The 20,729-nt window shown below is 55.0% G+C and overlaps 1 protein-coding gene across 8 annotated transcripts in view; it reads right to left on the reverse strand.

Annotated features, from left to right (window-relative positions):
* Window positions 1–20,729, reverse strand: part of LMF1 (lipase maturation factor 1) — a 90,972-nt gene that overhangs the window by 6,384 nt on the left and 63,859 nt on the right. For 3 of the 8 annotated variants that reach the window (XM_029220300.1, XM_029220299.1, XM_029220294.1), the window contains 2 exons: window positions 13,402–13,467; window positions 10,441–10,608 (listed from right to left, as the gene is read on the reverse strand). In XM_029220300.1, coding sequence (XP_029076133.1) covers window positions 10,441–10,608; window positions 13,402–13,467 — 234 coding nt within the window. Of the gene's footprint in view, window positions 1–10,440; window positions 10,609–11,413; window positions 13,541–20,729 lie in introns of those variants that run through there. The other 5 variants (XM_029220293.1, XM_029220297.1, XM_029220298.1 and 2 more) reach the window with 4 other exon arrangements.

A 20,729-nucleotide genomic window follows, 5' to 3' on the forward strand; every position in this document is an offset into this window, starting at 1 on the left:
TGCGGGGGACAGCGGGGGTCCCGTGGCCTGGGCCCAGCTTCCCCGTGGACAGCACTGGGGGGGCCCGACCTTCAATTCTCATCTCCCAGACCAGCAAGACCTCAGATGCTCCACTAGCTCCTCCACTGCGTCAGCAAGGGGCTTAAGGGGAACGGTCCCTGTGCCCCTCCTGACACCTCCTAACAAATGCGTTTTGCTTTGGGGTGGGATGGTCAGCTGCATGGGGGTCCCCTTTTCTCCATGGCTCAGCTGTGCAGCTAAGGCCACCAGGAGTGGTGATCAAGGGTGAGAACAGGCCGCTTCCCCGAGGGCCTGCCATCCTGGTGCAGCTGTCGGGGCCACATGGGTGACGAGCCCTCTACTGCCTAATTCTCGGATGAGACGGCGGCCAAAGCTGGGAGAAGCACCCGGCGCGTGGCAGCCTCCAGCTAGAAGACACCTCCGCACCTGGCCTGGGGGCTCCTGCCTATGTCCCACGGCCCTTGGGAAGGCATGCGGGGAACAGCCCGCCTTGTTCGCCCATCACACCGCCCCTCAGGGCTGGTCCACACTCAAACCTGGCAGGCAACTGATGGGCAGCTGTGTCCTCTGCAGCCACCAGCCCAAGCCATCAGCACCCACCTCTCCACTGACACTCAAACTGCTGGGAAACATGGCCACCATAACGCTGCAAAGCAGGGCAGCCGCGGGCTTCCTGGGGGGCCTACCTGCCCGAGTTCACCCCAGACGGCCTACTCACCAACCTCTCCAGGTGTAGCTGGTGCAGCCTACACCCTCGCTGAGGCACAGCCTCGCTTTGTGGCCACTCGGGGCTCCCGAGACCCCAGAGGCGTCCAGAGAAACCCAGACAAGACACTGCTAATTTGAAGGACCGCGATCAGTAAACGGCATCTATTCGTCTACACCCTCACGTGTAACACGCACAACGTTAAAACCCTAACAGGTGAAAAGCAGAATGAATGATGCTGAAGTCTGAATTAGTGATTTAGAAGATTAATTTGAGAAATCCTTCCAGAATGTGGTGCAGAAATGGGAGAACCTTTGAGGGAAACTACAGATTCAGCAGAGTCAACGGCTACACAATTGACTTTCCCGGATGAGAATGATGTAAAAATAGACTCGGCACTCTCGAGGCGGAAGGAGGCCTGGGCCTCGGGGGATGAGGGGTGCAGGACCAGTTACCGGAGCAGGACCTGGGCCCACACATATTCTGGCCATTTCTCGTTTCCAAGGATGAATCATAAGTGAAACAGTATAAGCATTTAGACTGAAAAATATAAACAATGAGAAGAAAAGGAAAGAAAAGTGAGGAAGGTGGCCCAAGGAGGTGGGACCCTTGAAGTAGTCACCACTCACCTCCATGAACAAGAGAAGTAGGCGGGCAGCAGTGGGAACATAAAGGACGACCAGAATGCAGCTGCTGGGCCTGGCCCCAACTGAGAGCTGAGCACAAGGCCCGGTGTCACGCTAGGACCCACTGCCCTGACTGAGGACGAGGCCCAAGGACAACCTGCCAGCCGTCCATTTCCTCCTGCGTCTCCCCCTCCCAGGCGTGCACTTCCTCTTGCTCCACTGAGCTGAGTTTCCCAAGGCCCAAGCTGCCCCCACGGCCGCCTCCTTTACCCTGGAGAAGCAGGGCTACCCCTTGGAACCCAGGTCCACGTCCGTCCTGCCTCATCGCTCAGTGGCCTCATGTTGACTTCAAGGCTAAAACTCCACCAGCGACTCCTGCTTCAGGCCAAAAGGGAGGTAGCGGTGCTGGACCCTCAAAGCGACTGTCTGAGATGCAGGCCTGGGCACTGAGGGAGGGCAGGGCAGGGGGCAGAGCCTGAAGCCGGGGGAGCTCGAGGGGCTGGCTTGCCACATGCCACATGGACGCAGCAGCCAGGAGCTGTGGGTCCTGCCTGGGTCCCCGCGGCTGCTGAGCTCGCAGGGTGGAGACTCCGTGAGGACAAGGGAAGCACACGACCAAGGCTATTGCCATCACTGAGCTCATGTGGGTCTAGAGGACCTTCCAGTCCTGCGAACCCGTGTGGAGAGACGTGGAGAGCCAGGCCGAGGCCCTGTCCTGCGGAACTAGGCTGGCCCTACAGGGAAGGCACATTCAGACTTGCCCAGGAGGCTCTGAAACTGATTTGCAAGTCAATTAGCTGCTGTCAGGAGAGAATCAACACCAGTGTCCAGCACCCAATCAAAAGTTAACAGACTCCAAGTTGGTAGTTAGTAGCCTGCAAGGCACTAGCAGAGACAAAACAGGCTGGGAGCAGAGTCAGAAACCAGAGATGGCCTGAAGCCAGTAGATAAGAATGTGAAAACAGCTACTGTCAAAAATTAAGGGGTTTAGGGCTTCCCTGGTGGCGCAGTGGTGAGAGTCCGCCTGCCGATGCAGGAGACACGGGTTCGTGCCCCGGTCCGGGAAGATCCCACATGCCGCAGAGCGGCTGGGCCCGTGAGCCATGGCCGCTGAGCCTGCGCGTCTGGAGCCTGTGCTCCGCAACGGGAGAGGCCACAACAGTGAGAGGCCCGCATACCGCAAAACAAAAAAAAAAACAAAAATTAAGGGGTTTAAAAGAAAACATAGTCATAAGAGAAATATGAAAATGCCAAAGAATAACCAGATGATAATTTGAGAGTTTAAAAGGTAATACGGGGACTTCCCTGGTGGTGCAGTGGTTAAGAATCCACCTGCCAATGCCTGGGATACAGGTTCGATCCAGGGTCTGGGAAGATCCCACATGCCATGGAGCAACTAAGTCTGTGTGCCACAACTACTGAGCCTGCACTCTTAGAGCCCAAGAGCCACAACTACTGGAGCCTGCGCACTCTAGGGCTCATATGCCTCAACTACTGAGCCCATGTGCTGCAACTACTGAAGCCCGTGCCTGTAGAGCCCATGCTTCGCAACGAGTAGCCACTGCAATGAGAAGCCCGTGCACCGCAACAAAGAATGGCCCCTGCTCACTGTAACTAGAGAAAGCCCGCGTGCAGCAACGAAGACCCAACGCAGCTAAAAAAAAAAAAAAAAAGGTAATACAGTCAGTCCCCTACATATGAACGTTCAAGTTGTGAACTTTCAAAGATGTGAACATGTATTCACAAGTCCAATCACATAAGTTAGTTCACGTGTCTGGCATACACTGTCATGTGCGTGCATCCTCTACAGGTGGTGTGCTTCTGTGTACTGTACAGTGCTGTAGAGAGTACAGTATTACAGTAGCTTTATTTCAAGCCCAGGATGTCTGGAAGCAAGCGTAAAAGTGTTGATGTAGCTGGTACTGCTAAGAAGCACCAAGCGCCAAGAAAGGATGAAGAGAGACAAGAGGAAGAAGAAGTAACTGAAGAACCGAAGAGATTCACGGACGATGCAGAAAATGGCAAGGGGATTTTCTTTATTTGAGGAGGCACTGTTAGTTTTTGAGGCACAGGACCTGAATGTAGAATGGTATATGAAGGTTGCAGCAGCCGTTCAGAATGCAATCCAGTGCTACCATGTCACCTATGATGAGAAAAAAAGAGCTACTACCCAGACATCACTGGATCGTTTTTTCAAGAGGGTAGATAGAATTGAATCCAGCCAGGAACCAGAACCTGTGCCATCAACGTCAGGCGAGAGTGAAACTGCAGCTTGCCCTCGTCTCCTATTGCTGATGATCCTTCAGCTCTACCATCTCCCACCCCCTCTCCCTCCTCCAGTCAGTAACTCTTCTTGCCTGTTCACTCGATGCCAGCCCCTGTGTGCCAGCTGTTGTACTGGACTACTGTACTTTTCAAGGTACCGTAAGATTAAAATTGTTTTATTTTTTGTGTTTGTTTTTTAAGTATTATTTGTGTGAAAAGTATTATAAACCTATTAGAGTACAGTACTATATAGCCGATTGTGGTAGTTGGGTACCTAGGCTAACTTTGTTGGACTTACAAATTGGACTTATGAACGTGCTCCTAAAACGGAACTTGTTCGTATGTAGGGGACTTACTGAATACAAAACAGATAATTTACTGGATAGGATTTTGACAAAACTGACACTGTAAAGGAAAAAGTCAGTGAATATGAGCCCAGAACAACAGGAACTTTGCAAAGTGAAGCACAAGGAGAAGCAAAGCTGAGCAGAGCCTGCGCAGCCCCTCAGGGCCTAGGGGACAGCACCCACTGGCCTGACAGACGTGTGATTTAAGCCCCAGGAAGGGAAGGGGGCAGACACAACATGAAGAAAATTCTCATTGAAGAGAACTATAAACGCACAGGTCACAGAAGCCTAAGAAATCTCAAAGAGGATAAACTCAAAGAAAGCCACACCTAAGGCACATCAAACCAAATTGTTGAAAAACTGTGAAAAAGGGAAAAATCGTAGAAGCAGTCAGAGGGGAAAAGTCGCAGACAGAGGAGTGGGGCTAAGGGTCCCGCAGACTCCCCAGCAGAGACGCTGCGGGCAGAGACCATGGACAGCTGAAGGGAAGACATCCACCAGCAGCCTCTGCTAAGAAATGTTAGAAAACCAAATGAAACATCCCTCAGGCAGAAGAAAAATGACCGGGTTGCACACACAGGAGGGCAGGGGGCTGGAAACTGTAAGCCCGTGGGCGATTGTTAAACACAGACAACCAGCTGTTGAAATGAAAAGTCACACGTCGTGGTTGCAATTGTTGGAATGATGGCTGCAAAGATTTAACAGTGAGTGAGAATACGTGGTTGTGGCTGGGCACACGCTCTTGTGGAGGGAAGACCCCACATGTGACCAGCAGGGACCCATGGGGGTCCTTTCCTTCCCTTGTTTCTGTTCCAAACCATAGTTATTTTCCATTCAAAATGAGTGCCATTGGGGGGACTCTTGGTGCCTCTGGACCCGTGAGGGCCACACCCCAGGGGTGCGGGTGCAAGGCCTCGGCCAGCATGGCTCCCACGGCAGTGATGCTGCACAGGCTTCCCCTGGCATTGGTTTGGGACCCTGTCGTCCTGCTGGCTGTAGTCCAAGCCCTCCTGGAGGGACAGATGCCCAGGCCACCCCTGGTGGACCACAATCCCGCCTACCCACCCACAGCGAATGGGGCGGCAGACCTGATGGGGCCACTGGGGGCCGAGGAAGAGCCCCAGGGGAGGAGCCCAGCGGCTCGGCACTGTCAGGGCTGCGCAGTCAGCTCAGGGACCTGTGCCTTCCTGAGAGGGCAGCGTCCCCACCTCTGTAAAGGAAAACTGGAAAAAGCAGCACCCGCCCCCCCGTGTGTGAGCACCGGAGAGAGACCATCACCCTGTAGCCCTGGGGCCACGTGAGCGAGGACACGGCACAGCCTGAGTCAACCTTCTGAGGTCGGGTGCGATGCTGTCCACTTGGCACAGTGACTTTGGCGGGCGGGGGCTTTGAGTTCTGCTTCCTGAGGAGGCTGTGCTGGTGCGGCCTCAGCCTTCTGCCCAGTGACCCCAGTGACCTTCAGCCCTGGCTGCAGATTCAGGTGCAGGAGCAGCCCCAGGGAAAATCATTTCTCCAAACAGCTACAGGAGGGCCAGGCTCACGAGCTGCCCCCACTGCGGGTCAGCGTCTAGCCAGGATGCCCTTGGCACTGTTCTCTAGCTCCTGGCTCGGGCTCCCCCACTTTCGAGCTGAGGACGCATCCTCCTGGCACGGCCACGCGAGCGGCCCTGACCCCCTGCATGTGGCAGGAAGAGCTCACGTTGGGATGGGGCTGAAGCCCCTGATGCCTGGTCCACACGCCATGACCCGGAATGTTCTGGTACAACAGGATTCTCTATCCCGGTGAGAACTCAGGAGCCTTTGTCTAAAGGCCACCAAGTGGCCGTGGGGTCCTTATGACCTCTGAGTGATGCCCGGCTTCCCTCCACCACCCTGGTCCATTGGGGCCCAAAGACACCCCTCCCCAGTCACTCCACCCCGAGACCAGCTAGGGGGCTCTGACTCAGAGACTAGGGTTCACCAGAGCAGTTTTGGAGATGGAACCCTGTTTCTAATAAAGCAGCAGGAGGCCTGAGGATTCATAATGCCGTCTTCGTGCCCTTGTCTGGCACACACTGGCTGTGACCCCATGGTGGGGGCCGGGTGGGAAGACGAGCTGGGAAGTGGGACCCCGGGCCCAGGAGACGCCCCTGAAGGAAGGGGCCGGGTGTCTGGGACTCCCCTGTTGGGCTCTGGGGTCCCAGGGCCTAGCAGAGGACATGTGTGCTCGCAGATGATGTTCTGCAGCCAGGAGCCCCGGGACAGTTATGCTGTGACCCCAGCTCCAGGTGGGTCACTCAGGGGCCGGTGGGGGCAGCTCTCTGCGCCCAAAGCCGTAGTGATGTCCCCACAGTGATGTCCCCTGGTCTGTGGCCGACGTTACAGAGATTAGAAAGAGCAGGACATGGTGGGAGGTTGGGGAGGAGAGTCTGGGATCTGAGATGCGTCTTTGCACTGACTAGGAGCCACTAGCCTGGTGAGTGCCCGCTCCACGCCAGGATGGGAGGTCCAGCCTGGCCCACAGTGGAAGCCGAGCACTGCCCCTCCAGCATCTCTCTTTGGCATTAGAGTGGGGGTCTGAGGCGGGGGTGGTGCGCCTCTCCAAGTAGACAACAGGCTGTCTCTGGAGGCCTTGCAGAACCTTCCGGAACAGCTGTGCAAACTGAGCGTGGGAGGAGGTGCGTGTGTGCTCACATCCTCAACCCTCTCCCGGGGAACGAACGGAAACAAACAGAACCAGGGACCCTCGGGATCGCGGGCGCGGAGACGGGAGCAACGTTCAAGTCCAGGGGTGGCCAGCGCTGTGGCCTGCAGAGGGCCATGCGCCCCCATGAGACTGCCCTGCACACCCCACGCTGCCTGCGAGGCTGGACACGTGCAGCTGGGCCAGGGGGCCATTTGTCTTCTTTGCTCTGGACAGCTGAGGCCCGGCCCCTGGGGGGCATCAGACCAGGCCTCAGAGAAGAGCCACAGCCCTGGGCCATGTCCCACCTTGTCCTGGGCATGGTGTGGGTGGGGGAGGATGATGCTCGGGACACACCTGGACTGAGGCTCCCAAGGCCTTGGGGGACAGAAGGCGAGTGCATGGCCTGCCTTTGGGAATAACGTCCAGGGCTGCAGGTTGGCAGCAAGGCCTTTCAAGGTCCTGTTCTGGCCATACCCCGCCCAGTGTCCCTGTGCCACCGCTGTCCACCCGGGCACCAGACCCAGAATCAGGTGGAGACTCAGTCATGTGGCCTGAGCTGCTGGGAGCCGTCTATACCTGAGTCCCCCCCACCCGCCCCCGGTCTGCACAGTCCCCCATGGCGGAGGCGCTGGTGCCCCAGGCTGGGACACAGACTCAGCTGGGCTGGGTCCAGTTAGCGGGTCCTCATCCTGAAGCACCACAAGACTCATGCCAAGTGAATAAACAAGAACATTTCGACGCTGCTGGGTCAAAGGTCAATGTAAGTATCTTCCCAAATCCTCTTTTCAAGGAGCTGAACCCTTTCACCTGCACTAGTAAATCAAACTTCCTTCAAATGTGTTTTTTAAGTGATATGACAATTTGCTTTTCTTCACTGCTTGCCAAAGGTGGGCTTCAGATTATTTGGACAGAAAGTGGTAGGTGGTCAGTACAGCCTGAGGGATGTCTGGAGGGTCCCTATAGGCTCAGTAGAGTTTACAGCCCTGAAAGGGTCCCAGTGGTCCCAGGCTTGTAAAAGTGGCTGAAGCAGCAACTAATTAACACACTGCAGCCTTGAGAGTGATTCTTGGTCACCGTGGTGACCACACAGCCGAAGCAGACCCAGATTCCTGCTGAGACTGTGTGCCAGGCAGGTCCTCCAAGTTGCCTTGGGGACTGGACCCATGTTCTCCATCAGCAGAGCAAGGTGGGAGCCTATGGCTGGGCATCCTTTGACAACGGAGGAAGGTCCAGCATGAGGCAGTGTCCATGCTGGTGGACACTCACAAGGATGCTTGAGCCTCTGTTTTGGAGCCTCCTCCTGCAGCTCAGGATGATGGAGCCACTGGGCTGAAGTATGCACAGGGAAGGGACAGTGCAGAGCACTCCTGGCCTCCTGGGGGTGTCCCTCACTGGAGACTGTTGGGAGCAAGGGTCACCCACCAGCCAGGATTTTGTCCTCCAGCCAAGTCCGGATAGTTTACGGATAAACTGTGGTGCATCCAGACAGTGGAATATCATTCAGCAATAAAAAACGCGCTCTCAACCCACGGAACGACACGAGGAACCTCAAATGCATATTACTAAGGAAAAAAGCCAGTCTGAAAAGGCTATATCCTGGATGATTCCAACTATATGACGTTCTGGAAAAGGCAAAACTATGGAGACAGTGAAAGGATCAGTGGTTGCCAGGGGTTAGGGGCGGGAAAAGGATGAATCCAGGGAGCACAGAGGATTTTTAGAGTAGTGAAATGAATCTGTATGATATTATGATGGATACATGTCATTTTACATTTGTCCAAACCCATAGAATGCACAACACCAAGAGTGAACCCCAGTGTAAGCTGTGGACTTTAGTTAACAATAAAGTATCAATATTGGTTCCTTAGTTGTGATATGTATCACACGAACTAATGCAAGATGTTCCTGATGGGGAAACTGTGGGGGTGGGTGGATATGGGAACTCTATACTCTCTCTGCTCAGTTTTTCTGTGAATCTAAAATTGTTCTTTAAAAATCTATTAATTAAAAACAAAACAAAATACAACTTAAAATACTGGCGGCAAAAGCAGGTGAGCAGGGCTTCCCTGGTGGCGCAGTGGTTGAGAGTCCGCCTGCCGTTGCAGGAGACACGGGTTCGTGCCCCGGTCCAGGAAGATCCCACATGCCATGGAGCGGCTGGGCCCGTGAGCCATGGCCGCTGAGCCTGCGCGTCCAGAGCCTGTGCTCCGCAACGGGAGAGGCCACAACAGTGAGGCCCGCGTACCGCAAAAGAAAAAAAGCAGGTGAGCAGGTAGGGGGAGACAATCAAAGCATTTCGAGGCCACAGGGCCATAGGGGCGGCAAGGACGGGGATTAAATTTAGACTTTCAGTTAGTTAACTGTGTACTTGCCTGAAAGAAACAGAGTGTATAACTTGCTAATTAGGAAAGGGGGAATAATGGAACGAGAAAAACCTCAAAAGAAAGCTTTTTAAAAAGGGCAAAAAGAATACACAAAGATGTGGAAATAAAATGCAAATGTACCAGCTGAGATACGTGATACTTAAAGAGCATGAGCCTCTTTGGAAAAAGAATCCTGCTCCGTGCTGTCACAGAGGCAACACCGAAGAACAGGACACAAATCCAGACTCTGCAAAACAGGAGATTACTATGACTTGATCCTTGGCCAACACATTTGAAAACTGATGAAATGGACAAATTCCCAGGAAAATGTCTGCCATTAAAATTGCCTCCAGGGACTTCTCTGGTGGTCCAGTGGGTAAGACTCTGCACTCCCAATGCATGGGGCCCAGGTTCGATCCCTGGTCGGGGAACTAGATCCTGCATGCATGCCGCAACTAAGTCCGCAAGCCACAACTAAGAGTCCACAAGCCGCAACTAAGAGTCTGCAAGCCGCAACTAAGAAGTCCGCGTGCCACAATTAAGAGTCCGCATGCCACAACTAAGAGTCCACAAGCCACAACTAAGAAGTCCGCATGCCACGACTTAGAAGCCTGCATGCCACAACTAAAAGATCCCGCATGCTGCAACTAAGACCTGGTACAGCCAAAATAAACAAATAAATAAATATTAAACAAAACAAAACACAACTGCCTCCAGAAAAAAACAGAGACCCTGCCTGTCTGGCAGCCACAAAAGGGTTGTCAGTGGCCACAAAGACCACCCCCCCTCCCCCTGGGCCAGGCAGTGATGTAGGAGAACCAACCCTGTCTTGTCTACGAGGGTGAGAGTAAAACCTGGAGCAGAATCAGACAAGGCCAGTGTGGATGGAAAACCACAAACTTCACTCACTGACAACACGAAAAACCCAAACGAAATGGTACCGAATTACACCCATTAACATGTTACAATATACACAGCACGACTGAGTTGATTTATCCTAGCAAGGTAAAATTGGTTCCATTTTAGCAGTGGTAATGTAATTCACGCTAACAAATTAAGGGCAAAAAAGTGATCTTCTCACAACTGGTGGAGAAAAAACCATTTGCTAAACTTCAACACCCATTCATGACTAAAAATACCCCAAACAAAACCCATAGAACTTCCTAGTAAAGAAGAAACAAGAGAACTTGGTAGATATGGCCACAATAAACGACCAACCAAGCAAGCCACAGGTGGCTCCCCCAGGTGTGGGATGCCCCACTTCTGCTGCTGCCGCACCCATCATCTGGGGCGGCACAGCACACGGGCCCCCGGACACCGAGGAACAGAAAGATGGAGGCAAAACTAGCAGAGCAACGAATACGCTGTAGGTCAAACCTCCATAAACGAGGTGAACAGGACGTGAAAATTTCAGGTTTTCCTTGGGAACTGACAAGCGGCTGCTCACCTGGAACAGGATCTGTAGGGCCCCATGGAGGATGCACATCTGCCGTCCGAGGAAGACGAAGAAGGGCACCACGAGCTCCAGGAAGTGGTTGCTGAGGGTCTCGAAGCGGTGGAACCACCATGGGGAGTGGTGCAAGAAGTAGGCCACGGGGTTGGGCACCGGCTGCGTCTGTGAGATGAAAGGAGGCCCATGAGCTGCGCCTGGAGGTGGGGACCTGCCCTCCCTGGCCCTGCTCTGTGGTGCCCGCTGGTGGCCTTTTGGGGAAGGGGGGTGCATGGGGCCGCCCTGGCCGGGAGAGGTGCGGGGAAGACCAGCGGCGTGGCCCACCCTCCAGCAGCTCACACGTCACCAGAATGGGCAATGGTGGGGGGCCGTGGGTCCCGACCTTCTCTATTCGCCTGGCTTCCTGTAATTCTGACACTGACCCCTTCAAGGGGACCCTGAGGGCCCTGGTAACGCAGGACCTCAGATGCTGGGGAAGAGTCTGTGGTCAGAGCCCTGAGCAGCATGGGCACCGGCAAGCCCCCCACGAGGGGACGGGGCACAGGTGCAGAGGCAGGACCGTGGGACGCTCACACATGGTGGATTTCCTCTTGGAGGACAGTGGAGGCTGGGGGAGCGGGTCCTGGCCCCACGTGTGTGTTCCTGGGAACAGCCTCCACACGTGTGCGGGGTGGGAGGGCACAGCAGGTCCCCGAGGCCCACGTGTTGACTCAGCCGTGGTGCTGGCCGCCTAGGGCCCAGCTGATGGGCCCTGCGCCTCCAACCACAGGCCCTGTCCTCCCCGCTCATGTGGCCGTCCATGCTCAAAAGGCCAGCTGTGCTGACACTGTGTGGGGTTGGGGTGGCCCCGGTGTGGACATCCAGCATCGGTGATGGGTACTGTGTGCAGGTGGCCCTCCATGCTGAGCTGGCTGGGGTGGGACACCAGGGCGCGGCAGCCCCAGACCCGGTGGACCCGCAGCACCCACCATAAGGCTAACTGTGCCTCTGCCGTCTGTGGAGAGTGAGTCCGTGAAGGGCGCCGCGTCTGCTGTGAGGACAGGGTCGCTCCTTTCCACTCGCACCCACGTAGGTGTGGACACGTGGGCTGTCGTACTCGCTGGGCTGTAACCACCCTGAGTGTCTCCCTGTTATCCGGCTCTAAAGATGCTCAGGGTCACCTGAGCCCCTTCCTGCTCCAGCCTGGGGGCAGCCGCTTCTCCAGGAGCCTGGTCCCTCTAGGTGGAGACGGGTGTTAGAAACCCGGTCTGGGCATTGCTGTCTCCCTGCCCCGCATCCCTGCTGGCCTGGCTCATAAAACTGCGTTTAACTGTTTTCTCACTCTGTCTTGGCTGCAGAGGTTCCCACCTTGTAAACGTGGAGGGCGGATCAGACACAGAGAGGCAGCCCCTTTGGGGAAGGGTGTGCAGGGCTGGGGGGTGGGGGGCTCAGTGTGGGCAGGACCCTGGGGAGACACGGGGTTGGGGGAGCAGAACTGTTGGGGCCCTTTCTGCTCAAAGGCCTGCGTTTCCTGACGCCAGATTCACCACATGACGGTTAACGCCTGAGTGGAATGAAACCACCATGGTCCTAAAACTGGAGATATTCTGGTGGTTAGCAGCAATTTCACTAACAACACAAAAAGGCAGCATCAAATCAGTTCCAAATGTTTCAGCTTTTTTAAACAACAGAGCGTTTCCTGGATACGGTGTGTACATGCATGTGTATGCGAGTGTATGTGGATGTGTGCACGTGAGAGCGAGGCTGCCAGAAGGCGCCGTGGCCCCTGGACAGGTGCGTGCTGTGCACGGGCCACACCGTGGGCAGCACTGGGAACAGTGACTGAGCACAGGAGCAGCCCCTCTGCCACATCTCAGGACCCAGCTCAGGAGGCGGCCCAGCCTCGGGCAGCAGAGGGACATGTGACCCTGCACGCTCTTCAGGGCTGAAGGCCCCACGTTACCCACAGCCACAGGCAGCTGGGGGGAGCGAGGCCTCAAGGGGAGCCACCCCCGCCCGCCCCCGACGTTGCCTCTCATCAACACAGGTTACACCCACCAGACAGAGGGAAAGGGGAGCCTGGGATCCCCTGCACTGCCCGCTCCCCAGAGGCAGGCGGGATGTGTGCCCACTGCATCCACTGCATGCCCACCAGCCGTTCCAGGTGGGAGGCGAGCCAGCTAGACCTTCCTTCTCTGTTCCCACCCCTTCACAGACCAGCTGAGGTTCCCCACCCACCAGGGGACCTTCTTCGCTCCCCTGGGGCTGAGAGGGCCTGGCTGGCAGCCAGCAGGGAACGCAGACTCAGAGCTGAAGCACTCCTGAAGGCTCTCCTGTTCGTCCCCCTGCCCCCCCACCGACCCCCAGTCCTGGAGACGCCCAGGCGGGAGAGCCAGGCACCAGTGGGTTGGGACCCCAGTGGCCAGGGATGGGTGGGGTCTCCTGCCCATGAGACCTTTGGCCCTTGTTTTGTCCCTCCTGGGATTTCTGCTGGGCTGAGTCCCCAGACCTCCACCCTTGACCCAGAAGTGGCCGACACAGGCAAGTGGATGAGGCAGGCAAGGGGCAGGGCTCCCTGGTGCTGATTGACGGGGCGGCTGAGGCAGTTGTCAGGGTGCAGCGTTGGCCTCCTCGCTCCGGCTCCCGGTGGGTTCAGGACACAGGCAGGAGAGAAGTGTCTGCAAGGGGCCCTCCTTCCCGCAGGGCCTCTCCAGGAGCCCAAGTGGGATCCCAGGAGGGAGGAGACTGCTGCCCGCTGCCCCGGGGAAGGAAACGAGGAAGACATCCTGCTTGACAGGTGGCGCCCCAGACCCAGCAGGAACGCAGGGCCCCACGTGAGGAAAACAGGTAGTGACAGGCACGCGGGGCAAATGTGGATGAGCTGACACCACGCCGCCAAACACCCTCGGGGTGATTCACAGGGAAACAATCCCAGCCTGCACCTGTGCCCCCACATCGCCGCACAGCCGCGCCGCTCACCTCGTAGTGGAAGTCCATGCAGGTGAGGTCCCGCCAGCACTGGTCCCCCCGGATCTTGATCAGGCCCTGCCGAGGAGACAGAGAGGAATGTGAGCCACCTCCGGATGGACCTGCGGGAGTGACGGACCTCATGTGATGCCTGAAGCGACATGAAAGGGAAAATCTGAACAAAGTCCAGGAAAGACATGTTTAGGGCTTCTGAGGACTAAAAGTAGCAAACACAGGGAAAAAGAAACGCTTTAAAAATAAATTATTTATTTTTGGCTGTGTTGGGCCTTTGTTGCTGCGAGCGGGCTTTCTCTAGTTGTGGCGAGCAGGGGCTACTCTTCATTGTGGTGCGCGGGCTTCTCATTGTAGCGGCTTCTCTTGTTGCGGAGAACAGGCTCTAGGTGCGTGGGCTTCAGTAGTTGTGGCACGTGGGCTCAGTAGCTGTGGCTTGCGGGCTCTAGAGCGCAGGCTCAGTAGCTGTGGTGCACGGGCTTAGTTGCTCTGTGGCATGTGGGATCTTCCTGGACCAGGGCTCGAACCCGTGTCCCCCTGCATTGGCAGGCGGATTCTTAATCACTGCGCCACCAGGGAAATCCCACTCTTTCCTTTTTATAAAATCAGTTCCTCCTGTGTTTCTTTAAAACCCAGTTTTTAGACTCTGAGCATCACCATAGTAATGCACCTGTGAGGCTTTAGAAAAGGGCAAATTCACAAAGCATATGAGCATAACCTGACTTAGACGCCAAGGAAGACGTGGGAGGGACGATGTCCCAACTGCTAAGGTGATGACGATTCAGGAGCTCTGGTGGCCTCGGTGAGAATATCCACCCACCACAGCATGCAGGAGACCCTGTGCGTAGGCCACAGTACAAGGGAGAACCCGGTACTCAGGCCACAGCATGCAGGAGACCCTGTGCTCAGGCCACAGCACGTGGGAGACCCCGGTGCTCAGGCTCGGGAGGGGCTCCAGGGAACTCCTGTGCTGCCCAGTCCACCGGGACAGTGGCTGTGGAGAGAGGGCCTCCGCTGTGAAGCCTGTGGGCGGGCTTGTCTGCAGCCCTGCCAGTCTCCCTGCCGGGCAGCGGCCAGCATGGCCGGTCCACAGTGGCCAGGAGGACAGTCAGCTCACTGCCTGCCGCACTCCCCCGTTCACTTGCCCTTGGGAATCACAGCTCCACGCGATCCCTTCACAGTCAGAAGCAAACTGCTCACCAACGGGAGTAAAGCTGTTGCTGGATGCACAGGTTCAGCCCTAACGTCTGTCTCACATGACAGCTGGTCTGGAAGGTGAGAAACTGTGTCGCCAAGAAAGCAGCCTGGATGGCGGCCTGGTTCTCTTGGCTGGCGGCCTCTGCAGCTGCAGCTGCTCGGGGGCGAGTCTCCTCAGCCCATCCTCGCACCTGCCCAGCCTGTCCCGGGCACCCTTCCTCACTGGAGCCAACCCACCGTGGACTTCAATCACGTCTGCAAAACAGCCTGGCAGCCACGTCGAACTGGGGTTTGGTTGAATACCTGGGGTGGCAGCCCAGCCAGACTTGCACATAAAACTGACCTTCCCATAGGGGAAGAACTTTGGGGCAGTTGAGGGCTCTAAGCCGGGGGCAGGACAGTGTGAGTCGACAGGTCCTCTGACGGCCACGCTGACAGCAAGGCAGGATGGCTGCCCAGGGTGTAAGACTGCCCACCCTGGACTTGCCTGGACCGTGGAGCCCACAGGATGGGCCGAGGGGGCAGCTGACACCTGGCCTGGGCCCCTGTGGGTGGCACAGACGCAGCGACACCCGAAGGAGCAGGGACAAGAAACAACAGGGAAGCTAGAGCCCAAGTGGCGGCCATGCTGGCAGCTTCCACAGTGAGACTGAGTGACCGTGTCCTGGCCGAGCACATGGGCCAGGCATGAGCTAGCTGTGCGGCCCAGCAGAGAGTTTACAAATATGTCCCACAGAGGCCACGATACTCAACTGTCCTGGGTGCCGTTCACACCCAGTGGCTGTTCCGCACCCACCTCTCTGGGGCCTGGCGCCCTGCAGTGGGGCCGATCCCATGTCAGGGGAGCTTGTGTAGCAGACGTGGAGCCGCGCTCCGAGGACCCGCCTGCTCTGTCTATAGACTCACAGAACTAGTCACTTTGAGAAGCGGTTAGTCAAGTCTCGGAAACTGGGTTTGCTTAGATCACAGAAGTGCCGGAGACAACTTCCAGTGTGAACTCTGCCATACACGGTCGCATCTGTACAGAAACAGCACTTCAGAAAGCCTATCGTGTCCTGCCGGCGCGGATGAACCGCTGGTTTCTGTGGCAACGTGCCTGCTCGTTCGGCAGGAAAACAGCCACTGTCACACTTCACTCCCCGTGAGTGCAGGCTCTGCTCCCTACATCCCTTGGAATCCAAGAGGCACTCTTTGGAGATTCAAACCAGGCAAAGAAGAAAAAAAACAAAATAATTAAAATGTCATTCAAATTCTAAGCTGGTATGAGACACTTAAAAATCTGAAACATTCTTTTGGGAGTGGAGGATAATTATATTCCTCCCCATCTATTGATTTCTCTCTACAATGCAGATGTCAGATTTTCCACGGATTTTTTTTTCTTCCAGAGTAAGTGTCAAAGGAACAAAGCCTTCTTTGAGCCTTTTTCAGCCCAAAATTAATTCCAAAAAAATGGCACAGACAGACCAGTAACACACCGAGTGACCTCCAGCTGTCCATACAACCTCTGCTCTCCCTGGGGAAAGGGTGAGTGCCAGGATGCTAGAATATTCTGGGGCGACCGAGGAGACCTCAGGCCTTATGGGCAGCGGGTGGGGGCAGGTGCCCGGGGGATGCACAGGGGCTTCTCTCTAAAGCTCACGGGTCCAAGAACATGCTCCTTAAAATCTCCCATTTGGAAATGGGAAAAAGCAAGGCCTTTTGCCACAGAAAGAACATCAATTTCTGTGACGCTGCACAAGTCCCATCACACCTAACTGGGTGGGGGGCTCCCAGGCCTGCAGCCGGGGGAGGGGAGACAGCCCTCGGGTCCGAGCCAGCACTGAGAGCTCCCTCGGCAGTGCCCCCATTTTGCACGTACACTGCACCCCGTTCTCTCACCGTCAGAGTCTGTCTCTCTGGAAATCCTTTTCTCCATCTGCAGACACGGCTGATCAGTCCTACACCTGCTCCTTTCCCACAAAGGAGAAGCATCATCAACCTGGGTTTGTAGGTACGGGAAGAGGGGCTGTTCCCTCCCTGGAGCAGGCCTGCTGGTCTGGGACGTGCTCACAGCCACGGGGGGTGGGGGTCGGGATGCCTTGGTTCTGCTCAGACCCGGCAGCACTCTGCATCTCCCCTGGGAGCTGAGGTGGACCCACGGGACCCCACATGCTCTGTGAGCAGGTGGATGACCGCAGCGTGAGGCTCATGGCTTAGCGCCCAGATCTTACCTGAGTGTGCACAGGCTGGCCTGGGGTCTCTCAGGACTGACCTGTCTCCACATCTGAAGGGGCCCCAGACTACACAGGGTTTCCACCTAGCCCCTTCTCTCCAGGTCTGGGGCAGTGTCTACACTTTCAGACTCCAGGGTATGATTAGATGGAAATAAACCCTCTGAATTTACCAGTGCAGTACATCTACGCAGATAGCAGGCACTGCATCAGCTACAGGGGAACCTCTGAGCTGAATGTGCAGGGAGAGAGAGAAATCGTGGATGCTGTTGGTGGGGGGTCTTGTTGTGCCCCCTCCCTGAACCCTGAGAGCTTGTGAAAACTGCCCAGACCTGCAGGGGCTGTGGAGTGGGTGGAGGGGACAGTCTCGGGTCCTCACAGCTACTGCAGGGCTGGGTATGACCGTCCTCCCGCCGAGGCTGGTTCGAGACAAGTGGCAGAGAGACAGCACAAAGAGGGCGCTGAGCCACTGGGCAGGGGGCTGATGTGAGGGGCGTGCAGCTGGGCAGAGGTCAGAGCCCGTGGACGGCGCTCCCCAGAGGTTCCCAGGACGCCTCCGCCGACGGCACCATGGGAAGGAGGACAGAGCAGCCCACACTAATGCAATAAAGCAAATTAGAATAACCGCTCTCATTTTGGAGTGGTGATCCCAGGACCCGGCAGGCTCGTCAAGGAAGTGGCAGTGATACCCGCTTGTCTTGGTCTTGGGGGTGAGTCACATTCCAACATTTATTTCATTATGTTAATAAGATTTTACTGTAGGAACTGACTCCCAGAGAGGCCCCGACCTGAAGGCTCTTTCCTACTGAGCTCCTGCTCTTATTTGCTAATGGGTCTGGTGTCTCGTCTCGCTCGCTCACCTTTCAGAGCTGCTGCTGCCACTGTGGGGCCGGAGCATCTCTGGGACCCCACACGGCAACGCGGAAACTGCTTCAGATGACCTGCTTCACCCACTCAGAGCAGTCCTGGGCCTCCAGCCTCCAGGGAATGTGCACAGACCCAAGTGCAGACTCGCTGGGTTCCAGGAATCCTCCTTCTCCAGCCAGCGAGGGAAGCGGGAGCTGTGGGCCCAGCACAGATGCTACAGCAGCGACAGCGTTGCTTGGAGGCTGACACAGAGGGCCGTCACCACACCTGGAATAGCTGCCAGTAAGCTCAGGCAGAAATGTGTGCCGTCTGGACGGAAAGGGGCGTGGCTCACTCCCGACGGCGGGCTCTGGGGTGAGGCCCAAGGGCTGCAGTAAGCTGTGACCCCCTAATCTCCAAGGTCTGTGGCTTTAATGGGGTTGCATCTCACAGGGATCCTTGCGTGAAAAAGCAAACTCACACGGATTCTTAAGTCAAAGGATTGAGATACAATTCACATGAAACAGAACGCACACAGATGAAATGTCCAGTTCAATGTGTCTGACAATTGTACACAATCAGGAATCCACCCAAAACAGGACACAGGTTTCCATCCCACAGAACATTCTTCGTGACCACTTTCCAGGCAATTCCACACGCACTGGCCAGGGAGCCGCCTTCGCCTGCCCCCGGGGTTTCACACTCATAGGGGCTGGTGGCCCGTGGCCCTGGGCTCAGGCTGGCTGTGCTCCTCCAGGGACTTCGGGTCTGTCTGCATCACTGCCTCGGGGGGTTGGTTCCCTCTCCCAGCTGAGTGCTGTCCCTTGTGTGGATGCACCACAGGCTGCCCATCCGTCGATGGACACTGGGCTGGTGCCTAGGTCTGCGGTCATGATGAGCAGGGCTGCTGTAGACATGTGTGGACAGGTTTTCTTTCTCGGAAGCGGAAGGTGGGCTCACAGGCGGGGCCATGTCTTGCCTTGTAGGAAACCGGCCTACAGCTGCTGAGCAAGGCTGCACCACCGCACCCCCTATAAGCCAAGTGACGCTCCCACCAGGAATCCCATGGCCCACAGACCCTCCGACCTGGGGCGCTGCTAGTGCTTTACACCCAGCCCCTCCTGGGTGCAAAATGCCGCCCCACAGTTTTCACGTCCTCGTCGCCGTTCCCATCCCTTCGAGGGTGAAGTATGTTCAGGTCCTGCACCCACCTTCCTACTGTGATCTGCAGGTTCCGAATGTTAGATTTCAGCTGGACTTGTACACTGCAGGTGTTTCCCAGGCGGGGCTTGCCTATTCATTTTCGTAATGGTGTATTTTGAAGATGGAGAAATTTAATATCAGTGAAGTATAATTTATCAATATTTTTCTTTAATAGTTAGTGCTTTTTGTGCCCTGTCCAAGAAATCTCTGTGTACCCCAAGGTAACTGTCTATGCTATCTTCAAAAAATTTTATGATTCTACCTTTTATGTTTGTTAAAAAAAATTATTTTTTCTTGCCCCACTGATTTGGCTTATTGCCTTGGTTGAAAATAAATCAACTGCATCTGTGTGGGTCTGTTTCTAGGAGATATTCTTTTATGTTTTCTTCTAAGAACTTTTTGGTTTTGCTTTTATGTTTAGGTCCATGATTTACTTCAAATTAGAGTTTGGTACAGATGAAAGAGCACTCAAAGCTCATTTTACTCTTCTATACAGATTTCCAATTATTTTAGTACTATTTGTAAAAAATGACTTTCATTTTCCCATTGACTTGACTTGGTACCTTGGGTGAATATCAGCTGACAGCAGAGGTGTGGGTCTATCTCTGGACTCTCTTCTCTTCTACTGATCTATTTTTCCAGTTTAGATCAATACCATACTTCAGTTTCATTCATTCATTCATTTATTTACTTTTTTGTGGTACGCGGGCCTCTCACTGTTGTGGCCTCTCCCGTTGTGGAGCACAGGCTCCGGATGCGCAGGCTCAGCGGCCATGGCTCACGGGCCTAGCCGCTCCGTGGCATGTGGGATCTTCCCAGACCGGGGCATGAACCCGTGTCCCCTGCATCGGCAGGCGGACTCTCAACCACTGCGCCACCAGGGAAGCCCAGTTTTATTTACTTATTTTTAATATTTATTTGGTTGCACAGGTCTTACTTGTGGCAGGTGGGCTCTTCAGGTGTGGCTCGCCAGCTCCTTAGTTGAGGCACGCAGGCTCCTTAGTTGTAGCATGTGGGATCTAGTTCCCTGACCAGGGATTGAACCAGGGCCCCCTGCATTGGGAGCACGGAGTTTTATCCACTGGACCACCAGGGAAGTCCCCATACTTCAGTTTTAAATTAAACTCTAAAATCAGGAAGTATAAGTCCTCCAACTTTGTTCTTTTTCAAATTTCTTTTTATTTCTATGTAAATTTTAGAATCAACATGTCACTTTTCCCAAAAAGCCCACTGGGAATTTTACAGGAATTACCTTGAGTCTACATATAAACCTGGGTGAAAAACGACATATTTATTTATTTATTTATTTATGGCTGTGTTGGGTCTTTGTTGCTGTGCACGGGCTTTCTCTAGCTGTGGTGAGCAGGGGCTACTCTTCGTTGCTGCGCAGGCTCTAGGCACGCGGGCTTCAGTAGTTGTGGCACGTGGGCTCAGTAGTTGTGGCTCGTGGGCTCCAGAGAGCAGGCTCAGTAGTTGTGGCACGCTGGCTTAGTTGCTTTGCGGCATGTGGGATCTTCCCAGACCAGGGCTCGAACCCGTGTCCCCTGCATTGGCAGGTGGATTCTTAACCACTGCGTCACCAGGGAAGTCCCCTCTAATGACTTTGTAATAGTATATGATGTACAGTTTATTTTTCACATTGACCTTGTATCCTGCAACCTTGCTAAATTAATGTATTCACTTTAGTAGTTGCTTTTTAAGATTCCACTGGGTTTTGTACATGTACAACCATGTCTGTGAATAAGTTTCATTTCTTTTTTGGGAATCTTTATGGCTTTCTTTTTCTTGTTTTATTGCACTAGGACTTCCAATACAGTGTTGAAGAGCAGCAGCAAAAACAGATAACAGGCCTGTTTCTAATCACACATGAAT

This window comes from Monodon monoceros, unplaced genomic scaffold (genome assembly GCF_005190385.1).
Source record: "Monodon monoceros isolate NGI ecotype Baffin Bay Population unplaced genomic scaffold, NGI_Narwhal_1 Super_Scaffold_13, whole genome shotgun sequence".
NCBI lineage: Eukaryota > Metazoa > Chordata > Mammalia > Artiodactyla > Monodontidae > Monodon > Monodon monoceros.